The sequence below is a fragment of the Plectropomus leopardus genome, chromosome 23, assembly GCF_008729295.1.
Source record: "Plectropomus leopardus isolate mb chromosome 23, YSFRI_Pleo_2.0, whole genome shotgun sequence".
Classification (NCBI taxonomy): Eukaryota; Metazoa; Chordata; class Actinopteri; order Perciformes; family Serranidae; genus Plectropomus; species Plectropomus leopardus.
In genome coordinates, this window is record NC_056485.1 from 5,810,735 (window position 1) to 5,836,490 (window position 25,756).

Here is a 25,756-nt window from a genome sequence, read left to right on the forward strand (position 1 = left end):
CCTGTGCTTGGTATGAGTGCTTTTTAATCTCTTGCGCACTCACCATAACTCAGTTCAGGTCCAGTGGGTTGTATCACCAACCCCCCCTGCACACCTTCTACAACTGAGGAGATGATTCTGTGTTCACACTGTTTTACTTTATTTTAGAAACTTTAAGGCCCCCAAACTCTCACCTCAGTTGTGCTAAGACCGCATTGTGCTGTGTCTTCCTGTCAAACAAGTGATGCATATCTTTTATACTCCTTCACTGCTGCAGACCTCAATTTGACTCTGACTATGAGTCTGTGGGCAGGCTCATCCTCTATCAAACACCAAACATATATGTCTTATTTTTCTTTAATACATAAGATCTTTATTGGTAGATTTAATAAATTGGCAAGTGTGGTTATTCCTGTCTCCAACAAGCCATGCAAAAGCTTTGAATCAGCATAATGATATAATCCAGCGTCACTTCTAGTTGCCTCTTGAGTCTATTTGGCGGGAGCATAAACCACATTTTGCTCCAGCTCTCTTCTTTTTCCTTTGGCTGGTCGAAATGTCACTGCGGCGTAGTTCAGCTCATCAGCGCTCTCATTCTGTGAAAAGAGTATTTACAGGCTTAATATAGTGACTTTACATGTTTTTAATTACCACGTTATAGCCCCAAAGATTCGGTATTTTTGAGTATGATACCAATTTTGATATTTGAAAAAAGCAGTATTTCAGTGACAAGCTTATGGTAGGCGGTACAATTTAGTCCTGCTTGTTTTTTGGTCAGGCCCTTGAAACAATATATAAAGTAAAAGTGAAAATTGGATTTACCTCACTCTGCTCTGCTTTCTGCTCCTCTTTATCAGCTAAGTGACAGAAACAACACTTGTAGTCAGTTTATTGATTATTGTCTTTGGTTTTACATAACTTAACATACTTAAGTTTTACATTTTTCCAATGTTCTGAACAGAATTGCCAGTAGCAACACAAACAAATGAATGATCCAGACAAAATCTCTGAAAACGTACCTGTCTGAAATTTCCTGATTTTGACAATCAGACCAATGATGACCATAACAAGGACAACAATCAGAGTGCCAAGGATCACACTCGTCAACTTTGCTAGTCCATCAGATTCTTCAACAAGAAAGATCATAAAGTTAAACTTATTCATCCCTTATTTTCTCGTTAGAGACTTGAGACATGGCTCAAATTAAAATGAACCAAATTGAATTCGGGAAAAATGTTTTACCTTCAAATGTTTGGTACTGAAATAGGCAAACTTTAGAATTATCTCCCTTCAACTTTAAAATAGATTACACTGAAAAAATAGTTGTGCATTTGTGTTAGATCCATAGAAATAGAGTCCGATAAGCCCACATGCCAATTCTGATCCCTTTTGGGGTGCCTGTTGGACAGCTAGCCAGTGATTCACACTGGGAATTGTTTTTTGCGCTATTAGTATACATAAATTACCAGAGGGCTTAGCCCCTAGTGTCCTAAAATCTTAGAAACATCCTAAAATCCAAGAAAAGTCCCAAAGTTTTTAAAATGGTTCAAAATCTTAGAAACAATCTAAAACAATAGAAATGTCTGAAATCTTAGAAACGGCAAATGTGGCCGCCAAGAAAAGCATGTTGAAATATTTTTGCCTTTGAAACTTGATGGCTTAAATGACAGTGGACCAAACTGAATTCAGCTAAACTGCTTTACCTCCAAACATTTGATAATCTGCACAAAGATAGAAATCTTTAGGGGCTTACTTTCATACTTGTTTTCCTTTTCAACACGTGGCTCATCGAGTCCTTTTAGAAAATTAAGAAAAATTAGTCTTGGTTAACACCCTGCCTCTTTTACTTACATCAGAATGATCAAATCCACTTTGTTGCATGCCAGAAATTGTTTAAAGGCAATTATTGAAATCTATTTTTGCAATACAAGCAGTAAAACACAGAAAAGACTTAATACTTATCTTACCTTTTATGTTCAAATGTGTCACATTGAAAGTTGGGCGTCCATTCGTGTAAAATCCACAGAAATACAATCCAGAGTCGGATTGATTCACTTGTTTGATTTTGAGAGAGACAGTGGATATGTTGGATCTCATTTCAAATTTTCCTTCTTGGATTCCCTCACAGAATTCAGCATTGCTGTTAGAGCTGACCATGACAGAGATACAGCTGATCTTAGTTCTCTGGACAAGTCTGAACCAGAATGTTAAAGATTCAGATGAGGACATGTTGGCGCACAGCAGTATGGCGTCTTTACCAGACTGGACCTCCACAGTGCGAGACTCAGAAACTGAGACAGAGATCCAGCCTGAAACAAAAAGCAGATTAGTAAATAAGTTGTTATAACTGCACCTTAAATGTATAACAATACCACAAACCATGAAGTCAAGAGTAATTTAGTGCCAGTACTTACTAAGGCTGCTGAGAAATAAAGCTGTTATAAAGGTAAAGTTCATCATGGTGCGTGTGGTTGAAGCTCTGCAATGTCCCTAACTGAAGTGGGCCCCAGCAAGAGTGCCTGCAATGTCAAGAGGCATTTTTTTTTTTTTTTTTTTTTTTTTTGCTTATCCTGACCACATTTGTGCTCTCAGGAAATGAGTGTTAACGCAACATTCAATCTCAGAGATAAAGTTATTGTTCAAAAATGTTAGGTCATAATAACGTTCCCCCTCCAAGTCACCTAATGTAAGATATACAAAAATAAAGTATCATGGGGAAGCGCGGAAGAGTTCATGCAACCTCATCAGATAACTGAGACATGTTAATCACTCAACGACTGAATATCATTCATGTGCTCAAGCCAAAGTTAACATGTTAATGCCTGGCAGTATTTAAATAGAAAGTACTTTTTCCTGCTGGTGGGAATATGTGCTGTAGTATATTGTGTTAAGTGGTTTTATGGCTCATTGTATTCATGTTGTGTCTTCTTTTGATTTTTTTCTATCTCTTTATGATCTTTTTTCTGTGGTTGTTTTATGTCCTTTTGTAGTTCTTGAGGTCTCTTTGAGGTAATTTTGTATCTTTTTGGTCATTTTGTGTCTCGTGGTTGTTTTGTGTCTTTTTGTAGTCATTGGTGTCTCTTTGAGGTCATTTGTGTGTTTTTAAGTGGTTTAGTGTCTCATTGTATTAATTTTCTCTCTCCTTGCTGTTATTTTGCATCTCTTTGAGGTCATTTTGTGTGTTAATGTGGTTGTTTTGTGTCTTTTTGTAGTCCTTTGGGTGTCTCTGAGGGAATTTGGTGTATTTTTAGTTAGTTTTTTGTCTCATCGTATTCAGTTTTGTCTCCTTGTGGTTGTTTTATGTCTCCTTGCAGTCTAATATGTTTTATGTCTCCTTGCAGTCTAGTTAATTTGCATGTTTTTGCAGTTCCTTTGCATCTCTTTGAGGTCTTTTTGAGTCTATTCCTGGTCAGTACGTATTTATTTGACTCACATTTTGCGGGTGAAGACCCCCTGACACTTTGGACCCTGTGCCTGTGTTTTGTAGGCCCGTTCAGTGATCCACTCATGCCTGGAAGCATTTGTGGGTGAATCTTGCACTATTAAAGTGACCATGACATCAAAAGTACCCTGTTTTTCTGGCCATGGATAAATAAAACTGGCCCACTATGATGTCAGGGTATACAAAAAGTACCCTGTAAAAAAGGTATACGGGTAAGACTGTATCCTCCCCCTCATTTTATTGTGATATTAATTTATTGTGCTATGGACTTCTGAGGTTCCCTGAATTCCTGCTTAATCATGCTTTTTGGTAATCCCGTAACAGTACACATACTTAATGTCTCAATAAAATATTGTAAGGAGTGTGCAGGTATTTTTCAGGAGTCTGTTAGGATGGACAAATGCTCTCATATCTGGTTCTGCAAGTGTGAGTTTGTGCCTCTCCACAAGTCCTTAAGCAGATATTATTTTTTTCAAACTGCTAGGTCTTTGATGTGTGTGGTTATGGCTGAAAACCTGGCTTCCTGTGGTTGAGACGTTACCGTTGCTATTTGTTGCTTGATGGCTTTTGACAATGGCTTTTGTTTTTTCCAAAACATCTAGCCCCAGATCCTATTAGTTTTTTTTCCTTAATAAGTCGTACTAGGCCAGAGTTTACTTCTTTACTAAGTGCCATTTTCACCATAGCCATGCTCAGAGACCTCTGCTGTCTCTTTCTATTGAGTTATGTATCAGTCATCTGTGTCACAAGGGCAAGGTGATAGGAAGAGCTGCATTTGAAGTTGCCCCGACTGACAAAAAAAAGGGAAAAAAAGTTGATTCTTTGTCAAAGTTGGTTAAAATAACAAAAACACATTATTTACTGACCAAGAAACATCATCAACTAGCGCACGGGAGATAAGTCTTGGCTCAGATATGCACTGGATCAGCCCAAAATACTGGCCCTTACCCACAGAGGCTCTATCATGGTCAGACAATAGCAGTTTGGTTCTGACACTGAAAAATCAGTAACTGTTGCAATACCATGATCTGTATAAAGAACCAGGCATTTAATCAAAAACAGCTCACAGAACCATGCTGTTATTCCTAATAGTCAGTCATTTTCTGTAACCGCTTGTCCTCGTAAGGGTCGCGGGGGGGCTGGAGCCAATCCCAGCTGTCATCGGGCGGAAGGCGGTTATTCCTAATACCCCCCTTAATATTTTTTTTCATTTTTATCCCAGTTTAAATAATACTCGTTTGTTTATTTGATTTTGTTTTGATTGCTAATTCGCCACATTATGACTCCCAAATGAACTGTTGTCTTTTATGGAGTGTCTATATAGTCACACTGCAGCTACTCGGCTATTTACCCTCAGCCCCAAAAGTCATTATAATGGATCCAACTGTGTGCTGGGATTGGCTATATCACGTTAACTTGTCGAAGCTGAATGTGGTTAGGATCACGCCAAAGGGGTCATGGTTAAGGCAAGCACTACCCAATCTCTTATAACCTTTGAGATTAAAGCTGCCAGAAAGTCAGATTTAGGGTAAAAGTGACTCAGTCCATGGGTGGTGGTGGGTGAATGGGTCAAGCACAGGACTTTCATACAGGAGATCAGGGGCCAGTTTCAGCGTAATTCAGTCCTGACTTTTTTTTTTTTTTTTTTTTTTTTTTTTAAGATTTAGTCAATGTATTTACAGTTTTTTGGTATGTATAAAGCTGTATCTACCTTTTTAGACCTTTTACTTTTTTTATCTTATTTTAATGAGGACGACACTGTCAGCTTGCTGTGCAATTGAGGCATCACAAGGTGTTTTTTTCCTACAAGCAGGATACATACGTATAAATCTAAAAGAGTAAAATAAATGTGAAGAGACTGGTCAGTGTCGAAGATGACAATTCTAAAGGCAATTATTAACTGCTGACTGGATTCTAACTAATTATATTTCTACATATACTATGAAGATGTGTTCACACTTTAAGATAAAGCAGCAAGGCTCTTGTGTGACAGTAGTACAGCTATTTTTGCTTGTGGTTTTATTGCAGAGGCTGAAGGCCAGTCTTCCTGTGGCTTTCGCTCTAGCTGAAACTCAAAATGTTTTCACCACAGTGGAAAATGATGGGGAGGGGGGCACAACACTTGTTGTTGCCTCCATATGTGTGCAAACATGGCTAGGGCAGAAACTCACCCCTTTGCATTTTTAAAACCCACATTTACTTTGTCGGTATGCAGTAGAGATAATTAGAAAATTAGAAACAAAGGCAGAATATCCAGTCAAGAAAGAGAAAAATACATTGTACCCCCCTCCCTGCAGACTGTCCTTATCAGGACATTGCCAGTAAACAGTGTCTGCTGGCTCCTCCTCCATTAAACCTCAAACGTTTTTTGTTTTTCTTCATTTTAAGATTACTATCTTACTGATTATCACTTAGTAGCATTACTTGGGCTTTGAAATCAGCAAGTCATTTGATGTTTGAAGTCACTGCTGAAGTCTTCCTGTGGTTGAGACTTTTTCATACAACTATACAACTATTTTTGTAGTTAATCCAAATATTGAGACTGATATAATTTTGTAAGAAAGAAGTTTGTTTCTTTTCTTACTTTGCTTGCCCAGCCTGACTTTCATGTTAATTGTGCTCAGACCACACTGGACCGCCTCTTCCTGTGAGGGGATATCTCACTCACTCCAACCCTCCCCCTGAAACACCATTTGACTCTCTGTATGAGTAACTCACACGTCCTTTTTGTGTCCCTACCATTGACATTAAATATTTTCTTGTCCTCTCAAATAAAGGACGAAGGCAGACAGAATAAGAAAGAATGAGATTTTGGTCAGAGACGCAGGGAAAAACACAAGGAGGGAAAGCAAAATGACCAGTATAGGAACTTTATTTTAAAAATATCGACTCTGGCGGCAGACTTATAGGGTAAAGCATCGGTTATGCTACAGTCGTAGTTGCTTCCGGACTCTATCTGCTGGCAGCATAAATAACATGAGTCTCCAGTTGTCTCCCTGATTCAGGCCTCCTATTTCTTGTTGTGTTTGGAAGGAACCTCAGTGCTGCGGGGTTCAGGTCATCAGAGCCCAGATTCTGTAAATTAGAGTATATCAACATGTTCTCACTCCCAGCTCATCAAATACAGTACCTTAGTCAGTTGCCCTATGCTTCAAATGATGATGTTCTGGGTACCGCTCATGTATCAGTTTGGGATGCTCAGGAACTGGGTATCAATTTCTGCTGTTTTTGCACAGATTACCTTCTGTGTTCCAAATATCGTGTGTCAACAAAACTGCTTAAGGCACTGTTAGGTAAGGTTAAAAAAAAAGATAATCACCAAAAATCATGGTTCAAATAAGTATGTTTATCATGTAACTTACGTAAATGAACAAGTCCCGTATGTCATAGCAACTAAGCAACATTCTTAAGAAAAGTTTCACAAAGGACACAAACAGTGGCCTCCTTTGTGAAAGTCCTGTGCTCTGTTTGTTCGACCCATCCACCACTTTTATTTCTTTTTCATTGCAGTGGATGGGATTAAGTTAGAGTTAGCCAAAAGCCTGTTGTGTCTCATACAGATACTTGTGAGGAGCTGTATGTGTTGAAATCAGACGCTAACGCCCAGACGCTAACGCCCACTGACCATCTGCTGTTTTTAACACTCAGGGAATAAGAATGGGCTTAGTATTGACGGTCATATACGGTATACTTTACCTTGTTTCTCTCAGGATGCAGTCCGTCATTAGCAGCTATGTGATAAAAGATAAGCCTGATTAGTTAAGTATCACTGACAAAATACTTTGCTGTTGATCAGGCTGTTATAGCTTTATACAAAACACAACAATATGTGCAAACAGTGTTCTGTCAGCTGCACCTTTCTGAAGTTGCCTGATTTTAGCCACCAGAACAATGACAGCCACCATGGAGAAAATCATCAGAGCGCCCGCGATCACAGTCACAGGGTTTTGTATTCCGTCAGAGTCTTCTACAAGAAGGATTTTTAAGTTAGACTCCCTGTTTATCAAAGAAGTATTTTATTGCTAGAGAGATGGTCTTTTGATAAACAGGGCTGAAAAGATTTTAAAGAATCAGGCAGAAACAGAATCTTGGTTAATATTTCATCAGTGCTGCGTTTACCATTTGATCTCAGTTTTTTAACTGCTGCTTACACAATACAGGAAAGAGTATGCATGGCTACCACTTTCTGTCCATAAACTCTCATGCTACAGCCAAGCAGTGCAGTCAAATTCTTCTGAGGGTATTTTAGGTGACAAATAGGCAATAATAGAATCTCTGTTTAAATTTGATCAGCACTGCCAAGAGAGAGAATCTAAAGTTCGAGCAGGAGGCCTAGAGCCGGGGAAAATCCACCAGCTGATCCTCCTTTAATTATTTGCTCTGTGTTAACTTGTATGATATAAAAGGAGAAACATACTTTCAGACTTGGAATCTACTCCACCATCAGATTCACCATTGCCTTTAAAGAAAAGATGGGGATGATGGTTACTTACTCCTACATGCTTTGTTATTGCAATAAAATGTTTAAGATATACTGTAATTATGATGAAGGAAAAAAAAACGCAATCTTACCTTGAATGTTTAACTGTATTGCCTTGGCTATGACTGTGTGTTGGCCGATGAAGAGTCCACAGAAATACAGTCCAGAGTCAGATAAATTCACTCGCTTGATTTTAAGAAAGACAGTAGAGATGTTCGAGCTCATTTTGAATCTATTTTGGAATCCATCACACAATGAAGCTTCGTCATCAGCCCTGTACATAGCGGAGATACAGCTGGGCTTGGTTCCGTGGATCAGTCTGAACCACTCTGTCTGAGTTGGACCGCTGGAAATGTTGTTGCACGTCAGTGTGACTTCTTCACCAGGCTGAACCTCCATGATCTGAGACTCAGAACCTGAGACAGAGATCCAGTCTGAAAACAAATCGCAAAGACAACGAAACATTTATCCTTGATCATATAATCCAACAGTTACTGTAATAAGACAAAAATGATTATTTCAGTTCCATACATGATTTGGTGATAAGAATAATCAAGTGCCAGTACTTACTGCAGAGAAGAAAAGCTGTAACCAAAGAGAAGCTCCTCATTGTGTTTAATCGTGTCAAAGCAACGATAGCTTGTACCTCTGAGCTCTTATAAAAGAGTTTAGAGGGGCGGGGTGTCCTTTGTTTTCATGTTGCCACTCACACTAACCTGCCAGTCATGCAATGCCTTTGCATATATTTAACCTCAGGAAGGTTGTGATCTAGGATACTCGTATATTATTGCTTTATGTTTATTTTGAGACAAAAGTTGCCACAAAAACATTGCAGTGGAAAAGTGGAAATATTGCAAAAGGTTTTTTATGCTTGCCTGAGGTGTAATAGTTGACCTAATGATAATAACTAAATGTAACTAAGTGCAATAGAAATAGAGCTACAAGATAATGATGTACCTTCAGTAGTTTAAGAAGGTATCGCAGGGACAGTATATGGGGTATACCCACTTGTTTTTGTAGCCGTTTACAGTTCAGTCAGGACCACTTTAGTCAAATCAAACTTTATTTCTATTCACAGTATGACATTTTGGCGGTATGGCTCTGTCCTGGGACCTCTATGCCATACAGCAAAAGGTAGAGAGAGCACACCTCTCCGCCCTTCCATGCTTAATAGCTTTAGCTTCCGAAATAATCTCTGAAGTTATGCTGCTCCTTGTGCATAAATGCACACAGCATCTCTCTTAATGGGCAGTCGGACAGTAGCTCTGCAGCTCTGCTCTGATCTCTGCTATGTTCACTTTTTAGAGAATGTTTTTATTTTCCTCATTTGTGATTATTTCACCCAACCCCAACCCATCCATGTGTCACTGTGTGTGTAACAAGCAGAGTGCACGCGTGCTGTGAATACGTTTATATAGGAGGATATTACTATGCAAATGAGCCACACTTTAAACAGCAGGGAAACACTGCACCATTCTAAGTTTAGACCAGGATTGTGTTTGTCGATGGCACAATTGCTTTTTCCTGCCTCATAATAGCAATGTGCCAACTATGAGGCTGACCACACCTCTTGTTAAGACACTCGTGGATACAGATAGGTGCAAATGCACTTCTCACACAACATGGGATTATATTTGTTTAAGTCTTTACATTTTTTGGGAAAATCCTGCATGGTATACCTTTATCAATGGTCTTTTATGCTGCTGTTTGTGCTCTTGATTATGATAATACCAGTCAACAGTTTTTCCCTGCTTTTGAGTGAAACTACTTCAATGAACACCTCTCGACTTTACAAACCTCGCTGAGACTGTAACTGGAGACTGTGGCTGAGTATGTGCCGAATGAAAAATGAAGCAGTTGCATCAGGCCTCTCTGTTTTGTTTGGTTTTGAGCTGCTGGTGAGATAGTGTAAAGTAGTTCAGCGAGTTTGTGGAAGTGATGAGGAGTATGATCTTCACCTCAGTTTTTCTCAGACCACACTGTGCTGTCTCTTCCTGTTTGTGTATGTCACTCAGTTGTTGAACCACAGACAATTTCTGCCATTGATGTCCTGCCGGACTCCTCCCCTATCACATATATCATTTGCTGTTTTTCCTCTCAGACAGAAAGAAACAAGCGATAAAATGTAGACACTTTAATTCAAATGTATTTTTTGCCACTGAATCTCCTGACACACAGCCTGCACATGAACCCCTACAGCAGATTAATACGATAAAGCATGAGTTTCACTCTGAGCTGCACTTCCATTGGTTTCCTGAATCTATCTGGTGGCAGCATACACAACATGTGGCTCCATCTCTCTCTTTGGTGGAGGCCTGCTGCTTCTTTTTGGCTTTCCCTGGAAGTTTAGAGCTGCGTAGTTCAGTTCGTCTGAGCCCACATCCTGTAAATCAGAGTATTTAGAGTCACATATCTTACCACTCACACTGTGTCAAAACAATTCAAAATCAGTGGACGTGGTTCCATAAATGAATAATTTAAGCTAACCATAGTTTAGCTAAATGCTAAAGGCATTGAACCTCAACTATCAGTTTACAGTTTGAAGATCAAGTCCTTGTGTGCACAAGGCAATAAGAAGAAATAACGTGCACAAAATCAAAAATAAAATCAGAAAGATAGATAAAGATTACAGAAAGATTCCGTAAAGATTACAGCTAAAATACAAGTTAAGAAGTGGGAATTTTTGGAAATGATTTGACTTTGAATAATTCCAAACTTCTTCCTAAATTTACTGTTTGATGCCACTTGCGGCAGCTCGAGACAAAGATCATATTACCAGAATTATCATGTGTTTAAATACATTTTTACAGCCATAACACAGTTTATATCAGTTAATGGTGGATTTACCGTGTTTCTTTGTGGCTGCTGTTCTTCACTCACAGCTAAATGACAAAAGACACAAGTCTCATTATTCATCATCACTGATCACATACTTTGCTTTGGATTTTTCCATCATGTTCAGCAAACAATTTATCACCTGCACCTGTCTGAACCGTAAGTGCTTTAGTGTAGACAACTGGACTTACTTGAGGTTTGTAAAGGTGTTTTACCTCTTATCCGAGAGACTTCTTCAGTTCTGAACTGAAGAAGTCTCTCAGACAAGAGATGAAACGTCTTCAGGTCTACAATGTAACGTCTAGAGTTACCATAACCTGGATGACCAAGATTCTTCACTAACATATTTACCTTTCTGAAGTTTCCAGTTTTTTACAGCCAGAAATATGACGACTATAGTGAGGAGAATAGTCAGACTGCCCAGGATCACATTTATTAGGTTTGTCTTTTCATCAGAGTCCTCTACAAGAACAATCATGAAATTAAACACATGTTTTATTCTGGTGTCTTGGGACATGGTTAAAATTATAATTATTTGCTCTGTGTTAACTTGTATGATATAAAAGGAGAAACATACTTTCAGACTTGGAATCTACTCCACCATCAGATTCACCATTGCCTTTAAAGAAAAGATGGGGATGATGGTTACTTACTCCTATATGCTTTGTTATTGCAATAAAATGTTTAAGATATACTGTAATTATGATGAAGGAAAAAAAAACGCAATCTTACCTTGAATGTTTAATTGTGTTGCCTTGGCTATGACTGTGTGTTTGTTAATGTAGAATCCACAGAAATACAGTCCACAGTCAGATAAATTCACTTGCTTGATTTTAAGAAAGACAGTATTGATGTTCGAGCTCATTTTGAATCGGTTTTGGAATCCATCACACAATGAAGCTTCGTCATCAGCCCTGTACATAGAGGAGATACAGCTGGGCTTGGTTCCGTGGATCAGTCTGAACCACTCTGTCTGAGCTGGACCGCTGGAAATGTTGGTGCACGTCAGTGTGACTTCTTCACCAGGCTGAACCTCCATGATCTGAGACTCAGAACCTGAGACAGAGATCCAGTCTGAAAACAAGTCAAGAAAGACAAGAGATTTAACCTTAAGCTGGATATACAACAGCAAAAAAATTCTTTTCTTTTCTTATTTTCAAAAGTTCAATATGAAATAATAGTGTTAGAAAATTAAAATAGGGTTTCTTGATATAAGAGAGATTAAAATTGTATTTGATGCTCTGAGTAAATATATGCCAGTACTCACTGAGGCTGCAGAGAAGCAAAACTGGTATTACGGTGAAGCTCTCCATTGTGCGTTTAAGCGTGTCACACCAAGGGCAGTTTATGTCACTGTAGGGGGGATTTCATTTGAAAGGGGCGGGGTATTGGATAATTCATGCGAGGAAGCTCAGATCTTTCACTATCGATTATCTGTGTCAAATGCAATTTGAGAAAAAAACATGCCTTGAAGAATTTAAGATGGCAAAAGTAACAATTGTTCTGCTGCTTTTGCAGTTTTATACAGCAATCATGGAAGACATCCTCATCCTTTCTGTCACAGTCTGATACGGCAGGGTCAAACATACACAATACAAGTTGTATTTAACTTATAGACAAGCATCAGTTGATAGTGGATAAATGACGATGGGGGAAAAAAGGATTATTAGTTTAGTTTATTAATGGATTATACTGTAGGAGTTGTGATGGAGATTGTAAAATGATATTTTACAGTTTTTCTGTTGTTAAATGTGGTCACTATTTACTTAAATTTGTGAAGAATATTCACCTTTTTCCACAAATTCAAGGTAACGTGGGGTGAGTAAGTGATATACAAACGGTCATTTTGCAGTTGAAGTATTCCTTTGATAACATGCCTGTAGCAACCTTTAATACTGGAATAGCGCTAGGCCCAGCATGTAGCCCTGAGGGGCACCAGTGACCAGCATGATATAGCTAGAGATGTATTGCCACAAACTCTGTGTTGTGTCTGTCACAATCAAAAAAATGCAGTGACAAAAGCGACTGTGGACCACACGTGTGGAACAAACAGTGTCACAGATAGCTCTTCTTTTATCAGACCAGAGAAGCCCCTGCCATGTTCACACTGCCATTCTCCCCCCTATTATGCAATCAGTTGACTCCTGCCCACCACATATGTTCAACTTTTCTCCTCTGGGAGGCACTGCAGATCTCTGTCTAGCAAAATGTCCTGTTCTAAGAACAGTTTCCTCTCAGCTGTAATAAGTATTTTGGACTCCACCTCTTAAATCCAACAATGCCACTGCATTATGCATTATGCCTACCTATTCAGACCTAAGGTTGAGTATGTGTTGTTATACACTTTGTGTGTTGCTGTTGTGAGCTTTGCTTTTACTAACATGCTGTACCAAAACCTGCTTTTATTAATTGTAGCCATGTGGTCATTTAAAGTCCCCCTCCACAAGAAAATGTCTTTGGGTCACTGTTACCTCTGTTAGATGTTTGAGCTTCACTGTGCAGAGTGATGTTTGTGCAGAGTTCAGCATTAGAGGTTGTTTTCACATGTGTGTGCTCACCTTCCATCTTGGTTTGAGACATGTAGGTTACATGTGTGCTGGATTTTGTAATATCACATCACATCTAGTCTAAGCCAATCATGTCAATCAATGCAACATAAAAAAATGATGAGGAAACCTTAAACATCCAGGTTACATTAACTGAGAATGGTCTTTCATGTTAGTTGGGGACAGGCTGTGTTCAGCCGTTGTGTCCTTGTGGTTATTTTGAGTCTCTATAGGATATTTTTGTGTCCTTTTTAGTCATTTTGCATCTGTTTTAGGTAATTTTGTGTCTTTTGTGTGATTTTTATCATTTGTAATTTGGGACTAAGGTAATTTTGCTCCTTGGCTTCTTCCTATGTTTTTGTAAAAAATCAAGCTAATTTGCTCATGTTTCAAAGGGATAAACTGCAGCTACATGTTCTGAATTCCTGTTATGTCAATCCATTTACCACAGGGACGAAACCGATGTTTCATGTGTGAAAAAGTTTGACCCTATTAACAACCAATCAAATCTGACCCCATTTCTGAGCTGCTATCTGCTCGTCCGCTCAAAACATTCAGCTCTTAAGACGCCTGAGACGATGCAGCTGTATATGATCCTCTGCGGAGTTAGTAAGTCTATTGATTTAAAATATATCCAGTCTGTGATTCTGATCAAAATTCAAAGTTTATCTCATGTTTCTATAACTTTATCTCTTTTTTGCCTAGTTTATCTGGCGGTAGTGATCCAGTCAGCAGCAGTCAAGCAGGACACCGGGGTTATCACCACCAGTGTCGGGGACAATGTAACTTTACACTGCTTCTACAACAGCCAAGTGGCAATGCACTTCTCCTGGTACCGACAAACGTTAGGAGGCGGACCTGAGCTCCTGTCTACTGTCTATAAGTACGATAAACCATCCAAAGTGTTCCCCTGGATGGAGAGGAACCCTCGTTTCTCTGTGGAAAGGAAGGAAGGACTGAATCATTTACGCATCACTGACGTTCACTTCTCAGATTCTGCCACGTACTTCTGTGGAAGCTCACACTCCAACATAGTGGAATTCGGAGAGGGCGTCTTTCTAAATGTCAGAGGTATTGTGCTTTTCGATCAAATGCAGAAGTCGCCTGGAGATTTCGTGTTTAAACAAGTAAATATGCACCAGAGATTATGTAATACTTGATCATTTTAGGCATATGAACTTTCAAAGCAACACCTGTTGATTTGACATATACTGCTTGAAAAAAAGACAAAATAGTAATTTACAAGTTTTGAAATAAATAAACGGAAGTAAAACAGATGATGTGATGGATAGAATTTTTTCTGTGATTGGACTAAAAAATAGGCAATTTAATTTTCTCTTTCAAATGAAGGAAATAAATAATTAAATGAAAATTTAAAAATAATTTTAAAAAACTGAAAAAAGATCTCAGATATCAAGAAAAAAGTTATTGTGAGAATGAAGTCGTAACTTCAACAAAAAAGTTGCAATATTTCAGAAATAAAGTTGTAATTTAATGACAATAAAGTCATGCTATTTCAAGAAAAAATAGTTGGGATATTATGAGAATAATGTTGTATTTGTGGGAAAAAAAGTAATATTACAAAATAAAATTGTAATTCAATCATACTTAAGTCATACTATTTCAAGATAAAACAGTCCTAAAGTTACTAGTATAAGATGTAATTTTAGGAGAAAAATATGTAACATTGCATGGTTATGCTCATAAATGTATAAAATTTATGCCAGAAAATCAGGTGATGTGATGTGAACTGACAAAATCTCTCACCAGTTTTTCTTGTAAATTTACAAATGTAATCACATAATATTATGATTTTTTTTCTTGTAAAATATAATTATTTTTGTAAAATTGCAACATTTTTTTCTTGATATAATATGACTTTATTCTCATTAAATTAGGACTTCATTCTGGTAAAAATGCAGCTTTTTTCTCAGAACTATGACTTCACACGTAATATTATAACTTCATTTTTAAGAGCTCAAAAAGTTTTTTCTTTCACTGTGACCCTGATCATCCTTTGTACTAAATATAATTTATGTCCTTCAAAAAACCAAATACAAGACAATCCTTTTCTTCCTGTAAACTGTAGGAGCCAGACTCAAGGAAATAGTCCAGGGGCCAGCATCTGAGATCATCCAGCCAGGAGACTCGGTGACTCTGAACTGTACCGTACATGCCGGGAGCTGCGATGGAGAACACAGTGTGTACTGGTTCAGACATGGATTTCGCCACGGCATCCTTCACACACACGTGGATCGCTGCAAACCCGCCTCCACGGCAGGCTCTCCTTCATGTCTCTACCATTTGCAGAAGATGAACCTGAGCTCCTCTGACGCTGGAATCTACTACTGTGCCGTGGCCTCCTGCGGGGAGGTGCTGTTTGGTAACGGGAGCAAGCTGCTGGTCAAAGGTGACGACCAAATGACATCGGTGACAGTCCTAGTCTGGCTTTCCATCTTTAGAACTGGGTTTCTCTTCTTCTTTGTGACCGCTTGTCTCTGGATTTACATCAGTAGACGCAGGTGAAGTTTTTATTAATGCATGTAGCTGTCCCAAAATGTTCACAGCTATTATATGTTATCATACAAAAATAATGTCAGAATCACACAGTTGTGTTGTCTGGCCTTCGTATACTGTCTTAATAAAAGTTGAAATATTGTTTGTATGTAAAGATATAATTGAAATATGCAATACTTTAACAATACAAAAACAAAAAGTATCAGCAAAGTATAAGAACAAGTTGAATCTATTGACTAATAAACCTGTACATTTTGTTCAGGTTGTTTAATCAACAGATTCAACATAAATGTTGTTTTGCTTTCTTACATTTTTTAAATTAAAGCAAATTTGACAAAGCTATTGTTTATTGTTGGAGATTTGATTAAAAACAGTTTATTTGTGAATGTTAACAAACTATCAATAAAAATCATGTAGCATCAAAGTAGTGACATCTGTTGACTAATCAAATTGAATTTTGTATTTTTTTTTTCCAAGTTGATAAGTCAATATATTCAATGTAAATTTTGTTGTTTGGGTGTCTTACATTTTTCAAAATAAATACCTTTGACAAAGCTATTCTTTAGGTGTGTATATAATTAAAAAAAAACATGCAATGCATTAATGGACAATAACAAAAGTATCAATAAAAAATCATGTAGCATCACAGTATGGAGAATACATTGAATCTATTGACTAATCAAACCACAAACTTGGTTCACTTGAGTGGTCAATTGATTAAACATAATTTGGGCTGTTTTGATGTATAACACCTTTAAAAAAAATTGACATAATATATAATTAAAAATGTGCAATATATATTTGTAAAAGAACAAAAAAGTATAAATAAAAATCAAGTAGCATCACAGTAGTGAGAACCAGTGAATCTATTGACTATTTTAATTTCATTTTTAAAAACTGTGTTTCAAAATGACAAAAAAAATCTACCTTGTACCTTGTAATCAACCCGTTAAGTTTGTTCTGCTTTTTCTAACCACAGCGCTTTATAACCTCTGATTTTTTTGCACGCAGGCTGTGTGCTGTTAAACACACTGTGTTGTGGAACATCAGTGAACCGCTGCAGCTAAATATGTCGTGGTGGAGTTACCCCGCAGATTGTAGATAAGATGTCGCATTGGAATGTGTTTGTTGTTTCATGTCACACCTCTCTCTCCTTTTTTTTCTGTCTGTCAACTTTAAAGGCAATAAATAAATAAGTAATGAAATGAATAAGTAAGTAAATAAATAAATAAATAACTGAACTGCTGGATCGACATCCCTTTTCTTGTGGTGCATTCAGATGCCTGTCACTTGCATTTAAACCTCTGTAACGGGAGAAAACTGGTTTTATTACTTGGTAAGAAATATTCTGCAAATTGCAAAAAAAAAAAAAAAAAAAAAAAAAAAGAGGGGAAAAGGAAATTGTCTAAAAATTAGCTAGGTGGAAAAATGTCCAGAAAACGATACAATTCTTCTAATTATGTATTTAAGAGTAGGTTACAAAAAAAGCCCAAATAATTAAACTAAAAAAAACCAAAACATTGTTTAAAAGCATTTTTTCAGGTTATTTTCTTTTATTCATTTTCCCTTTTTTTGTCTTCCTTTTTTCATATTTTTAGGTTATTTTCTTGTACCTTTTCACAAATGTCTTGCTATTTTGGGCCATTTCTTTTTAAGTTGCTTATCACCTTTTTCGATGTTCATTTTTTAATTTTTAGAGAAATCAAGCCAATGTGCTCAGAGTTTAAAGGTTAATTTAAAAAAAGTTACGGTGGCTGAGATTTCCTGACATTAGCAGCACATCAACAGCAGCAGCAGCTCCAATCCTCCTTCAGTGTCCGCACAAGATGTGTTCAGGGACACTATTGACTGTAGGTCATCTGTGTTCAGGCTGTTCTCAGAGCCAAATAAACTATTAAAAAATAAAATAAAAATGCTTAAAATGACACTTTGGGTAAGCCGCACTTGTGTGTGTAAAGCACAATTTAAATATAGCCTGTAACATGTCCTGTTTGGGTGAGTTTCGCATAAAAAGCGGAAAGAAAAAGTAGGAAACGGCCCTTTCCAACCTCGACAGGAAAGGGTGGGGAAGGAGATTGATGAGACGCACCTGTGAGCTCGGAGGTAAACATGTACCGGAGGAATCATGGAGGACCACAGACAGGAGTTACGGTCTCTGCAGGGGAGATTACCTAAAGTTTAATCGACTTTCTGGACACCTTTGGTTTTAAACAACGACAAAAAAGTTAAAAAAGTGATGTTTGTAAAGGAAAATGGAGTTACTTTTGTTCAAAGAGCCAACTGGACAGTCACTTCTGAGGACTGCTGGGATGTTGACCTGGACTTCGTTTTATTTATTTATTTTTGTTGTTGTTTGTTGGACCTCTCTGGGTGAAGACATGTCTCCCTTTCTGGAACTTTCCTGGCTTCCTCTGCTTCAGGTCGGTTTGCTTTATTACTCCAATTCCGTGTGTTTTACCACAACACCTTAGCTTTGTCACTGGAAAATGAAGCCACCCCAACACACACACACACACACACACACACACACGCACACACACACACACACCATTTCCCAAACTGAAATTTTGAAAGATTATTTGTAGTCCTTTTTAATTACTTTAAATAAGGGACGCTTGAATTTCACATTGAATCCTAATCTGAAGTTGGTTTATGTTGATTTAATGGATACTATGTTTCCTGAATGGCAGATTTGGGATTTGAAAAAGTATTTCATTTGTGTTCAAAAGTGTTCATTTGTGCTGTGAATTACCTGTTTTAAAAATGCAAAATTGAAAAAATACTGGGAATGTTTTCTAATTTTAATGTTTGTGGGATATGTGTCTGACCTGCAACCGGTATACTGTTACTGTTTACCTTGTGAAATCTGTGTGTGTGTGTGTGTGTGTGTCTCTGTTCATGCGACAGTGTGGTCAAAACATGCTCAAAATTATGGTTTAATCTCATATGCATTATGGCATTTTGGGCCCCTGGGCACAGCTATGTGAAAGGCCCCACCACCTGTCCTAGGACTGTGACACATATGGACCTTGTTGTCATTTCATGTGTTTATATGGTGGTTTTGTCCCTTTTGCTGTTACCTGGTGTCTATTTGAGGTGATTTCTTTGTCATTTTTTGGTCGTTTTATGTCTCCTTGCAGTGTCTCTTTTTGATTTTTGTTTTTATAGTTGTTCCTCTGTAGTTGTTTGTGTCTCATTGAAGCAATGTTGTGGGAGTTTCTTTTTTAAAGGTAATTTTATGTCTTGTTTTTGATCTTTCCATGCCACTTTGTTATAATTTTGTGACTATATATGGTGGTTTTGGCCGTTTTGCAGCTACTGGAAGTCTTTTTGTGGCCTTTTTGGTAATTTTTTACCTCTTTGTGAATGTTTGGCGACTTTTTATTGTTGCATCTTTGTAGTCTTTTTGTGTCTGTTTGAGGTCATTTTGTGGATTTTTCTTTTCTTTTGTTTTTCTTGGTAGTTTAAAGTATTCACCTTATGTCTCTATGCTTGCTTTGCTCCATTTTGTAGTTATTTCAAGTCTCTTTGAGGTCATTTCCTATCTCTTTCATTTGTTTTGTGCCACTTCGCAGCTCCTTTGTATCTGTTGAGATCTTTTTAACTCTCTTTCTGGTCAGTACATGTTAATTTTAGCAACATTTTGCAGTTATAGACCTGACACTTTGGGCCCATGGGTCATTGCCTTATGGACCGCTCCTGTAATCCATCTATGATTGTAGTTGGAGCTACCACAGAAGCTATTCTGAGTATTTTTGCCAGGTTTTTATGTTTGTCTGTGGACAGATTTTGCCGGCATGATAGTGTCACAACTGTGCAGAATGTAGTCATGAAACTTAAGAGGTGTGCAGTTGAGCTCAGAAGAAAGGTCAAGTTCAAAGAAGAGCGTGGTCTGAATGAGTAGGCCAGACATAAGGCGCCTTACTTCATGCCCCTGGCTTCTGAAACTTTTTAGGTGTGTCACTGAGATCACAGTGACAGCCGAGTTTGAAGATGGGTGTGGTTTGAGTAAGGGCACCAAAAGAAGGGGCTAGGAGGTAGGGAAGGAGTCATTGCTTCCCCTCTTTTCTCCTTCATCTTCTTATTTTTAAGTGACAGTTTTATTAATATGATTTTCCTTTTGTTTGGTGTTTAGTGCTTACTTTGTATCTCTGGATACCCGTGCTACAGTACAGCTGGAGCACCTCCTGTGAGGACATTATTCACTACTACTGTGTGTGTCAAGTTCCTACACATCCCACAATGCACCTCAATGTCCTCTTGTCATTAGTCCTGGTACATTCACTTGTAAATTTGTGTTTTTTCCCCTTGAACCCTTTTTAACCTGAGCAAATTGGCTTGATTTTCTTCCAAAACACGAGAAGAAAGCAACAAACAGCAAGAGAAGAGATGACCCAAAAATTAGCGAGAAAGTAGTAAAAAGTGTGTGAAAAAGTACAAGAAATTACCTTAAAATTAGAAAAAAATAAAAAATAAAAAAAGAACAAAAAACAACATGGAAAAAAAAGAAATGACCCCCCAAGAAAAGTTTAAAAATATAATAGTTCTCTAACATAATTTTAAAAATTTAATCAAGATAATTCAATATAAATATATATTTTTTCTTTTTTTCCCTTAGCTTTTTAAAAATAATTATCTAAATCCACTAACTTGTGGAACATTTTTGATGAAGTGGCTCATTTCCTTTTCCCCTGCAACAAATTTTCACTGAATTCGAAGGTTTAAACACTTGTTAAAGGCATCCGAAAGCAGCGCAAGAAAAGTGATGTCGCTTCGGGTTACAAAAAGTTAAATGACATTTTCAACGCAGCAGCATAGTGGCATCTTTGCTTCTAAGCAATGCTGTGTTCACACAACAAGTGACACAGCAACAGGCTATAGATAATTTTCCAAATATGCCGCTGACATGAAGCTATACACTGATGCGTGACCAATCATATGTTTGTGTTTCCAGCTGCGGTCGTGTTATTTGATGCTATGCTAGCTTTGTGTGCATTTCTGTGCACACAGGATGCACTGGGGAGGGGAAATACAAAAGCATGGATATTTTTTTGACCAAATCATTTTTTATGACAATGAGTCGATATGCTTTGTGGCAAGTAGCACACACAAGCCCGTGTCCACATAGCTAAGTTTCTGTGCGTTTGAGCAACACACACAACATTTTCTGACTGGACCAGTGCTGCAGAGCGAACTACACAACCTGCGTATCATGCTTGCAGCTTAAGCCTCGTTGCATTAACTTGTTTTTTTCCACCTTGCTGTATCATGTCAGGGCGAGGGCAAACATAGTGACGTTAAGGAGCACTGTTTGACACACACACTACCTCAGTGTGTAGAGAAGCACTGATGTAGAGACATCCTGCCTGAAACCGCAAAGACAAAGACGTGACGGGGTCTGAGATCTGCTCTCTTTACCGTCAACTGCAAAGAGCTTCTCACATCTCCGGGTTTATGGCCGCTGGTGCAAAAAAAACAACTACAAAGAATGCTCTGTGGTGACTTTGGCCTTGTGTTTGTGAGCGGTGTGCTTATGATGTAAGTGATGCAGGGCTGGAAAAGGTCACAGCAGCTAGCCACACCTTTCTTTTTTTATAGTTAAGGAGCTTTTTATTGCAAGAAAAACATTTTTATTTATTGACTTTGGTGAAATTATCCTTTAAACAAATGTACAAAGAAACAAAGTACAGAAGCAGGTCCAGCTCTACTGCTTTACTCTGGAGTACACACATTCAGGCATGGTGTCGTCCCTCTGTCCTCTTGGTCTGTTGCTCTTGTGATCTCGCAGAGCAGCGTAGTGAAGGCTGTCTGCATCTTGACATAGCTGAAAAAATAAAAAGCATTAATCACCATTTTGAAAAATACGGCTCAGCAGAGACATAGACGGAGCTCGGCAGGTTAATCATGTGTATAAATGATCACGTGGTCTAAGCCATTTTCTGTAAAAACTTGACGATTGTAGATGCTGTGGTATTAAAAACTGGCCATTTTTCAAAAGAAAAATGATACTTACTGACATATTCGGAGCAGAAGTCGCTGAAAACGTTACACTACACACTCTGATTGTGACACACAAAAAAAATTAAAGTTTCGTTAGTCAAATGCAATACGCGCTCAGTGCTCGCTGTCAGCTTCAAAGACTAAGAATTACCTGTACATTTTGCAGGTTTTTCTGCTCATCTTGTACACTAAGAGAGCCAGTAAAACAACCAGGATGAGGGTCAAAGCCAAAGCTGCGCTCAAGAAATACACCAAGACTGAATAGTCCACCTCATCTGTAGAGAAAGGGACATCAGGAGACATTATAGATTTTTTTTCTTTCATTGAAGGATAATCTTATATCTTGAAATAATACTGACAGGCTCATTTGTACAGTAAAAGGGTTGTTGGTTGTAGTTTTCTTTATCTGCAAAGAAATCAAGTGTGCGCACATCCTCAAGGCGCACGACAAAACACGGTGTGAGGAGGATCTTGTAGATTGAAATGTTGCCTTGCAGAGAGAAAAAGAAAGTTAGACGTACTCATTTTGAGTCTAAAGGAGTGTGTAACCCAGGAATACCAGCTGTGTGTGTTGTGCTAACTAATTGGGGAAGGCAGCTAACAATAAGTTGGTTCATGGTAAAGTACAACCTAAAGCTTTAAGTACTGACATTGAGTGTAAATACTACATTTTTTGCTCAAGTAGAAACATTTAAACTCTTTGGGTCTCCCGCAATTTAGTTTCAATCTTCAAGATCTTCCTCACATCAATGTTTTTTTTTGTCGTGTATCTTGAGTACATTTGCTTAGATGTGCGATCACGCGATTTCTCTGCTGAAAATGAAAACTACGACAACCAATAATCCTTTTAATGTACAAATGGGCCAGTCAGTATTATTTAAAGCGAGACATCCAAAACTATCCTTTTTTTCCACATTGAGAGGAAAACAATCTATAAATCTAAACTTTTACTTGTGTCACCTGCAGCGAATTCTCGTCTCCTCGCCTCTTAGCACTGACTTTGTATTCACCGTGTGAAAAATTTGCCTTGCATTTGGCCTAAAGGCACCTGAACAGTGTGTAGACCTTTTTTTATGGCCTGTAATTTGCTCCTATTGACAATAGAGATCCCTTTTAAAGCAAGTAATCCATATGCCAGTTAAAAGACATATTGGTCAGTAGTTTATCTTCCAATCTGAATCTTTTTAGTACCATTTCCCATCTTTTTGTTTCCATGGGATTGTTTTTCTTGCCGAGCTGTGTTTAAGAGAGTCTATAGAGGGTTGTTGCTAATTGCCAAAACTCAACACTAGCAACACTCCTTAACCCAATCCTCTGAGTAAATGTTGGAGTGGTATATTTCTCCAAACCAAACCACACAGATTTTTACATTTGTACATTATTATGTACCAGATGAGTTGAAACATTCTGTTTCTTTACCTTTCAACAAAGCCTTGGTTAATTTTAGATTTAGGGACAAAAAAACCCTTGGATTTGGTTTGGAAAAAAAAAATCATGTTTTGGTTTAAAGTGTCCCAGATTCTGTAGCAATGTCTTGGAAGTAAACGCACTGACGTCTTGGTGAAATTTGAACGGCTTTTCGTCGCACTATCCAACAGGTCACCTGTTACATCTTCTCCTCATGATGACAAAGTCAGCTCATATGCTTAGTCAATTTAGAGAGACGTTGTATGATACGCATAATCGTGTAAACATTGTATCTGTGGTTTGTAGAAATGTGCTATGCCAATAATTTCCTCTGGTGACTTGGCTGATATTCCTAAATGTAGCTGCCAGAAGAAAGACATCCACTTGATCAGGCTAATTCAAAATGCTGAAGACTGATATCAGCTTTGGATAAACTACGAAATTCTTTTACTTTAGATAATGTACCCAATATGTAAGTGCTAAATGAAGAAATGCTTAAAGATAAGTATACTTTAAGGATTTATCATCACTTGTAATTAAATAAGACAACTTTTGTGAGATGGTTACTCACCCTTAATGTCCAGCTTGGTCCCGTCTCCAAACAGTATGTGTCCACATGAGGCAACAGCACAGTAGTAGGTCTCAGCATGAGAAAGATTCAGGCTCTTCATCGGCAGGTTGTAGAAACAGGTGTGTGTTTGTGTGTTGCTGTTCCTCTCACACTGATCATTCCTGCCTCCATGGCTGTAAATGAGTCCTGGATGAGACTCCTCAGAGTATTTGAACCAGTAAACACTGTGTTTTCCATCACAGCTCCCAGTTTGAACTGTACAGTTCAGAGTCACAGAGCCTCCTGGCTGGATGGGCTCAGATGTTGACTGATGGACCGAAACTGGGACGTTCAAACCAGAACCCTTTACACTGACAGTAATGCTATTACAAAATTCAAAGTCCATTAAATTGCTCTTGACGCAGTAGTAAGTAGCTGAGTCTGATATTTGCAGTTCTGATATTTGTAGCTGATTTGTTTGCTTTTCATTATTCAGTGAGAAACGTTCATTCATGAATTCCTCATTAAAGGTGCCGTCATCATTATATGCGTAGAGTGTAGACACCAGCTTTGGTTGCTGTCCCAAAGTTTGCTTATACCAGAAAAACATCAACCCGGCATCACCGTCACACGAGCACGGCAAAGTCACATTCTCTCCAACGTCAACTGATTGAAAATGTAAAGAGTGTTTGGACGTTGTCACACGAGCTGAAGAGAAAATGAAGAGATGAACATAAATTTAAGTCGAAAAAAAGCATTAAAACATGTTAGAAGCAAACAGGGTTATAGAATAAAGTAAACAGGCAATATAAAGCAAAACTTACCCAAATTCACCACAATCGTGAAATACAGAGCAAAATTTGGAGGTGTCATCGTGCTTCAAGTGCTGTGATGAATGGATTTTATCTCTCTGCATTTCCACTCTTCACAGAGAAGGCTGAGTCTAATGGCCAATCAGATTGGCCTATTTTGAAAACAGTGGTCACATGATCAGTTGCCCTCTAACCTGGCAGCTCTGGTTCTCATCCACACCATCAACAGACTCACTACTACTTTGCATTGTTTATTTTAAAAGAATTTGCCACAAATGTAGACAAGAATCCGGAGTTGGAGAATAAATCTAACTATTTAATATCTGGACTGGATCAGTTTTCGTCTTCTTCAGTCAGTGTCTTTTGCAATCATTTAAATGTCTAAAACCCGAGAAAACTGATTTGACTTAAAAAAAAAAAAAAAAGTGGGAAAAAAAATCAAAAGCAACCTGGCAAGAAATGGCCAGCAAATTGCAAAAAAACAAGCAATTGATCTTAAAATTAGCTGGGATGGAGTATTAGATTTTATCGAATATCTAGAGGAAAATACCAAGAAAACTATATTTATAAATAAATATATAATAATTCTAAAGATTTCTTTATTTTTATATTTTTGGGGATTTTCTTGAGGTATTTTTTTTTTTTTTTTTAGCTATTTTCTTTCTAATTTTTGGAGCATTTTCTTGCCAAGTGGCTCATCGCACTCCCATGTTTTTCCAAGAAATAAAGCCACTTCGATAAGGTTTCAAAGGGTTAAGATAACGTATTCAGGAACCCAAATGTCGCTCCTCTAAAACTCTGCTGTTTGATCCATCGCTCTGTAGCTCATCCATTCAGCAGAGTTGGATGACCATACGTGGTTTTGCCCTCTGGATGGAGACGTGTTGAATTCTGTGATATCTCCAGATGTTCTTAAACAACCACTAACGTAACAAGTAAGCACGCTGCAGACCAGTTAGCAAAAGTGTGGACATAATAACTGTGTGTGAGGCAGTCACAAAATCTAAACACAAGTGGCACAAGTAGTCGACGCACGATCGGCACAGGTGTCTTGAACAGAGATGTCTCTTGTCCAGTTTTGTTTGGGGTCACCAAAACCCATGTTCATACGCGGTTTAAACAGGCTCTGTGACAGACTTTTTGGGGTATCAGCTGATGAACTCAGAGGTTGTACCTACATGGTTTGGC

General features: G+C 38.0%; 5 protein-coding genes across 6 annotated transcripts in view; 1 reads left to right on the top strand and 4 right to left on the bottom strand.

Annotated features, from left to right (window-relative positions):
* Positions 1 to 15,831, top strand: part of LOC121962270 — a 42,550-nt gene extending 26,719 nt beyond the window's left edge. For both annotated transcript variants that reach the window (XM_042512499.1, XM_042512500.1), the window contains exons 2-4: positions 13,734 to 13,891; positions 13,988 to 14,353; positions 15,372 to 15,831. In XM_042512499.1, the coding sequence (XP_042368433.1) occupies positions 13,861 to 13,891; positions 13,988 to 14,353; positions 15,372 to 15,808 (834 nt within the window). In that variant the 5' untranslated portion in view covers positions 13,734 to 13,860 and the 3' untranslated portion in view covers positions 15,809 to 15,831. The remainder of the gene's footprint in view (positions 1 to 13,733; positions 13,892 to 13,987; positions 14,354 to 15,371) is intronic.
* Positions 464 to 2,621, bottom strand: LOC121962267. The gene is made up of 6 exons (XM_042512495.1): positions 2,394 to 2,621; positions 1,947 to 2,288; positions 1,733 to 1,774; positions 999 to 1,106; positions 802 to 836; positions 464 to 575 (listed from the first exon to the last, which is right to left on the bottom strand). The coding sequence occupies exons 1-6, from the start codon at positions 2,437 to 2,439 to the stop codon at positions 471 to 473; spliced, it is 678 nt and encodes a 225-aa protein (XP_042368429.1). The 5' UTR covers positions 2,440 to 2,621; the 3' UTR covers positions 464 to 470.
* Positions 6,278 to 8,541, bottom strand: LOC121962266. The gene is made up of 6 exons (XM_042512493.1): positions 8,472 to 8,541; positions 7,994 to 8,335; positions 7,839 to 7,880; positions 7,278 to 7,388; positions 7,118 to 7,152; positions 6,278 to 6,496 (listed from the first exon to the last, which is right to left on the bottom strand). Exons 1-6 carry the CDS (start codon positions 8,509 to 8,511, stop codon positions 6,374 to 6,376), a joined length of 693 nt encoding a protein of 230 aa, XP_042368427.1. The 5' UTR covers positions 8,512 to 8,541; the 3' UTR covers positions 6,278 to 6,373.
* On the bottom strand, positions 8,742 to 12,049 carry LOC121962271. Its single transcript, XM_042512501.1, has 6 exons — positions 12,004 to 12,049; positions 11,469 to 11,810; positions 11,314 to 11,355; positions 11,088 to 11,198; positions 10,719 to 10,783; positions 8,742 to 10,284 (listed from the first exon to the last, which is right to left on the bottom strand). The coding sequence occupies exons 1-6, from the start codon at positions 12,047 to 12,049 to the stop codon at positions 10,162 to 10,164; spliced, it is 729 nt and encodes a 242-aa protein (XP_042368435.1). The 3' UTR covers positions 8,742 to 10,161.
* Positions 15,832 to 21,511: 5,680 nt separating the features above from the next.
* On the bottom strand, positions 21,512 to 24,629 carry LOC121962399 (immunoglobulin kappa light chain-like). Its single transcript, XM_042512656.1, has 4 exons — positions 24,581 to 24,629; positions 23,778 to 24,464; positions 21,951 to 22,074; positions 21,512 to 21,623 (listed from the first exon to the last, which is right to left on the bottom strand). The coding sequence occupies exons 1-4, from the start codon at positions 24,627 to 24,629 to the stop codon at positions 21,512 to 21,514; spliced, it is 972 nt and encodes a 323-aa protein (XP_042368590.1).
* Positions 24,630 to 25,756: the final 1,127 nt, after the last annotated feature.

Excerpts from the sequence above, each read along its gene's own strand:
- LOC121962399 (XM_042512656.1), bottom strand. The coding sequence starts at position 24,629 with ATGACACCTCCAAATTTTGCTCTGTATTTCACGATTGTGGTGAATTTG. Across the intron at positions 24,465-24,580 it reads CACGATTGTGGTGAATTTGG|CTCGTGTGACAACGTCCAAA; the intron begins GTAAGTTTTGCT and ends TTTTCTCTTCAG. Across the intron at positions 22,075-23,777 it reads GACCAAGCTGGACATTAAGG|ATGAGGTGGACTATTCAGTC; the intron begins GTGAGTAACCAT and ends CTTTCTCTACAG.
- LOC121962271 (XM_042512501.1), bottom strand. The coding sequence starts at position 12,049 with ATGGAGAGCTTCACCGTAATACCAGTTTTGCTTCTCTGCAGCCTCA. Across the intron at positions 11,199-11,313 it reads AGTAGATTCCAAGTCTGAAA|AGGACTCTGATGAAAAGACA; the intron begins GTATGTTTCTCC and ends TTGTTCTTGTAG. Across the intron at positions 10,285-10,718 it reads CATTAACTGATATAAACTGT|GATGTGGGCTCAGACGAACT; the intron begins GTTATGGCTGTA and ends TCTGATTTACAG.
- LOC121962266 (XM_042512493.1), bottom strand. The coding sequence starts at position 8,511 with ATGAGGAGCTTCTCTTTGGTTACAGCTTTTCTTCTCTGCA. Across the intron at positions 8,336-8,471 it reads TACAGCTTTTCTTCTCTGCA|ACTGGATCTCTGTCTCAGGT; the intron begins GTAAGTACTGGC and ends ATTTGTTTTCAG. Across the intron at positions 6,497-7,117 it reads TGCATCCTGAGAGAAACAAG|AATCTGGGCTCTGATGACCT; the intron begins GTAAAGTATACC and ends TCTAATTTACAG.
- LOC121962267 (XM_042512495.1), bottom strand. The coding sequence starts at position 2,439 with ATGATGAACTTTACCTTTATAACAGCTTTATTTCTCAGCAGCCTTA. Across the intron at positions 1,775-1,946 it reads GACACATTTGAACATAAAAG|GACTCGATGAGCCACGTGTT; the intron begins GTAAGATAAGTA and ends ATTTTCTAAAAG. Across the intron at positions 1,107-1,732 it reads AAAGGAAAACAAGTATGAAA|AATCTGATGGACTAGCAAAG; the intron begins GTAAGCCCCTAA and ends TTCTTGTTGAAG.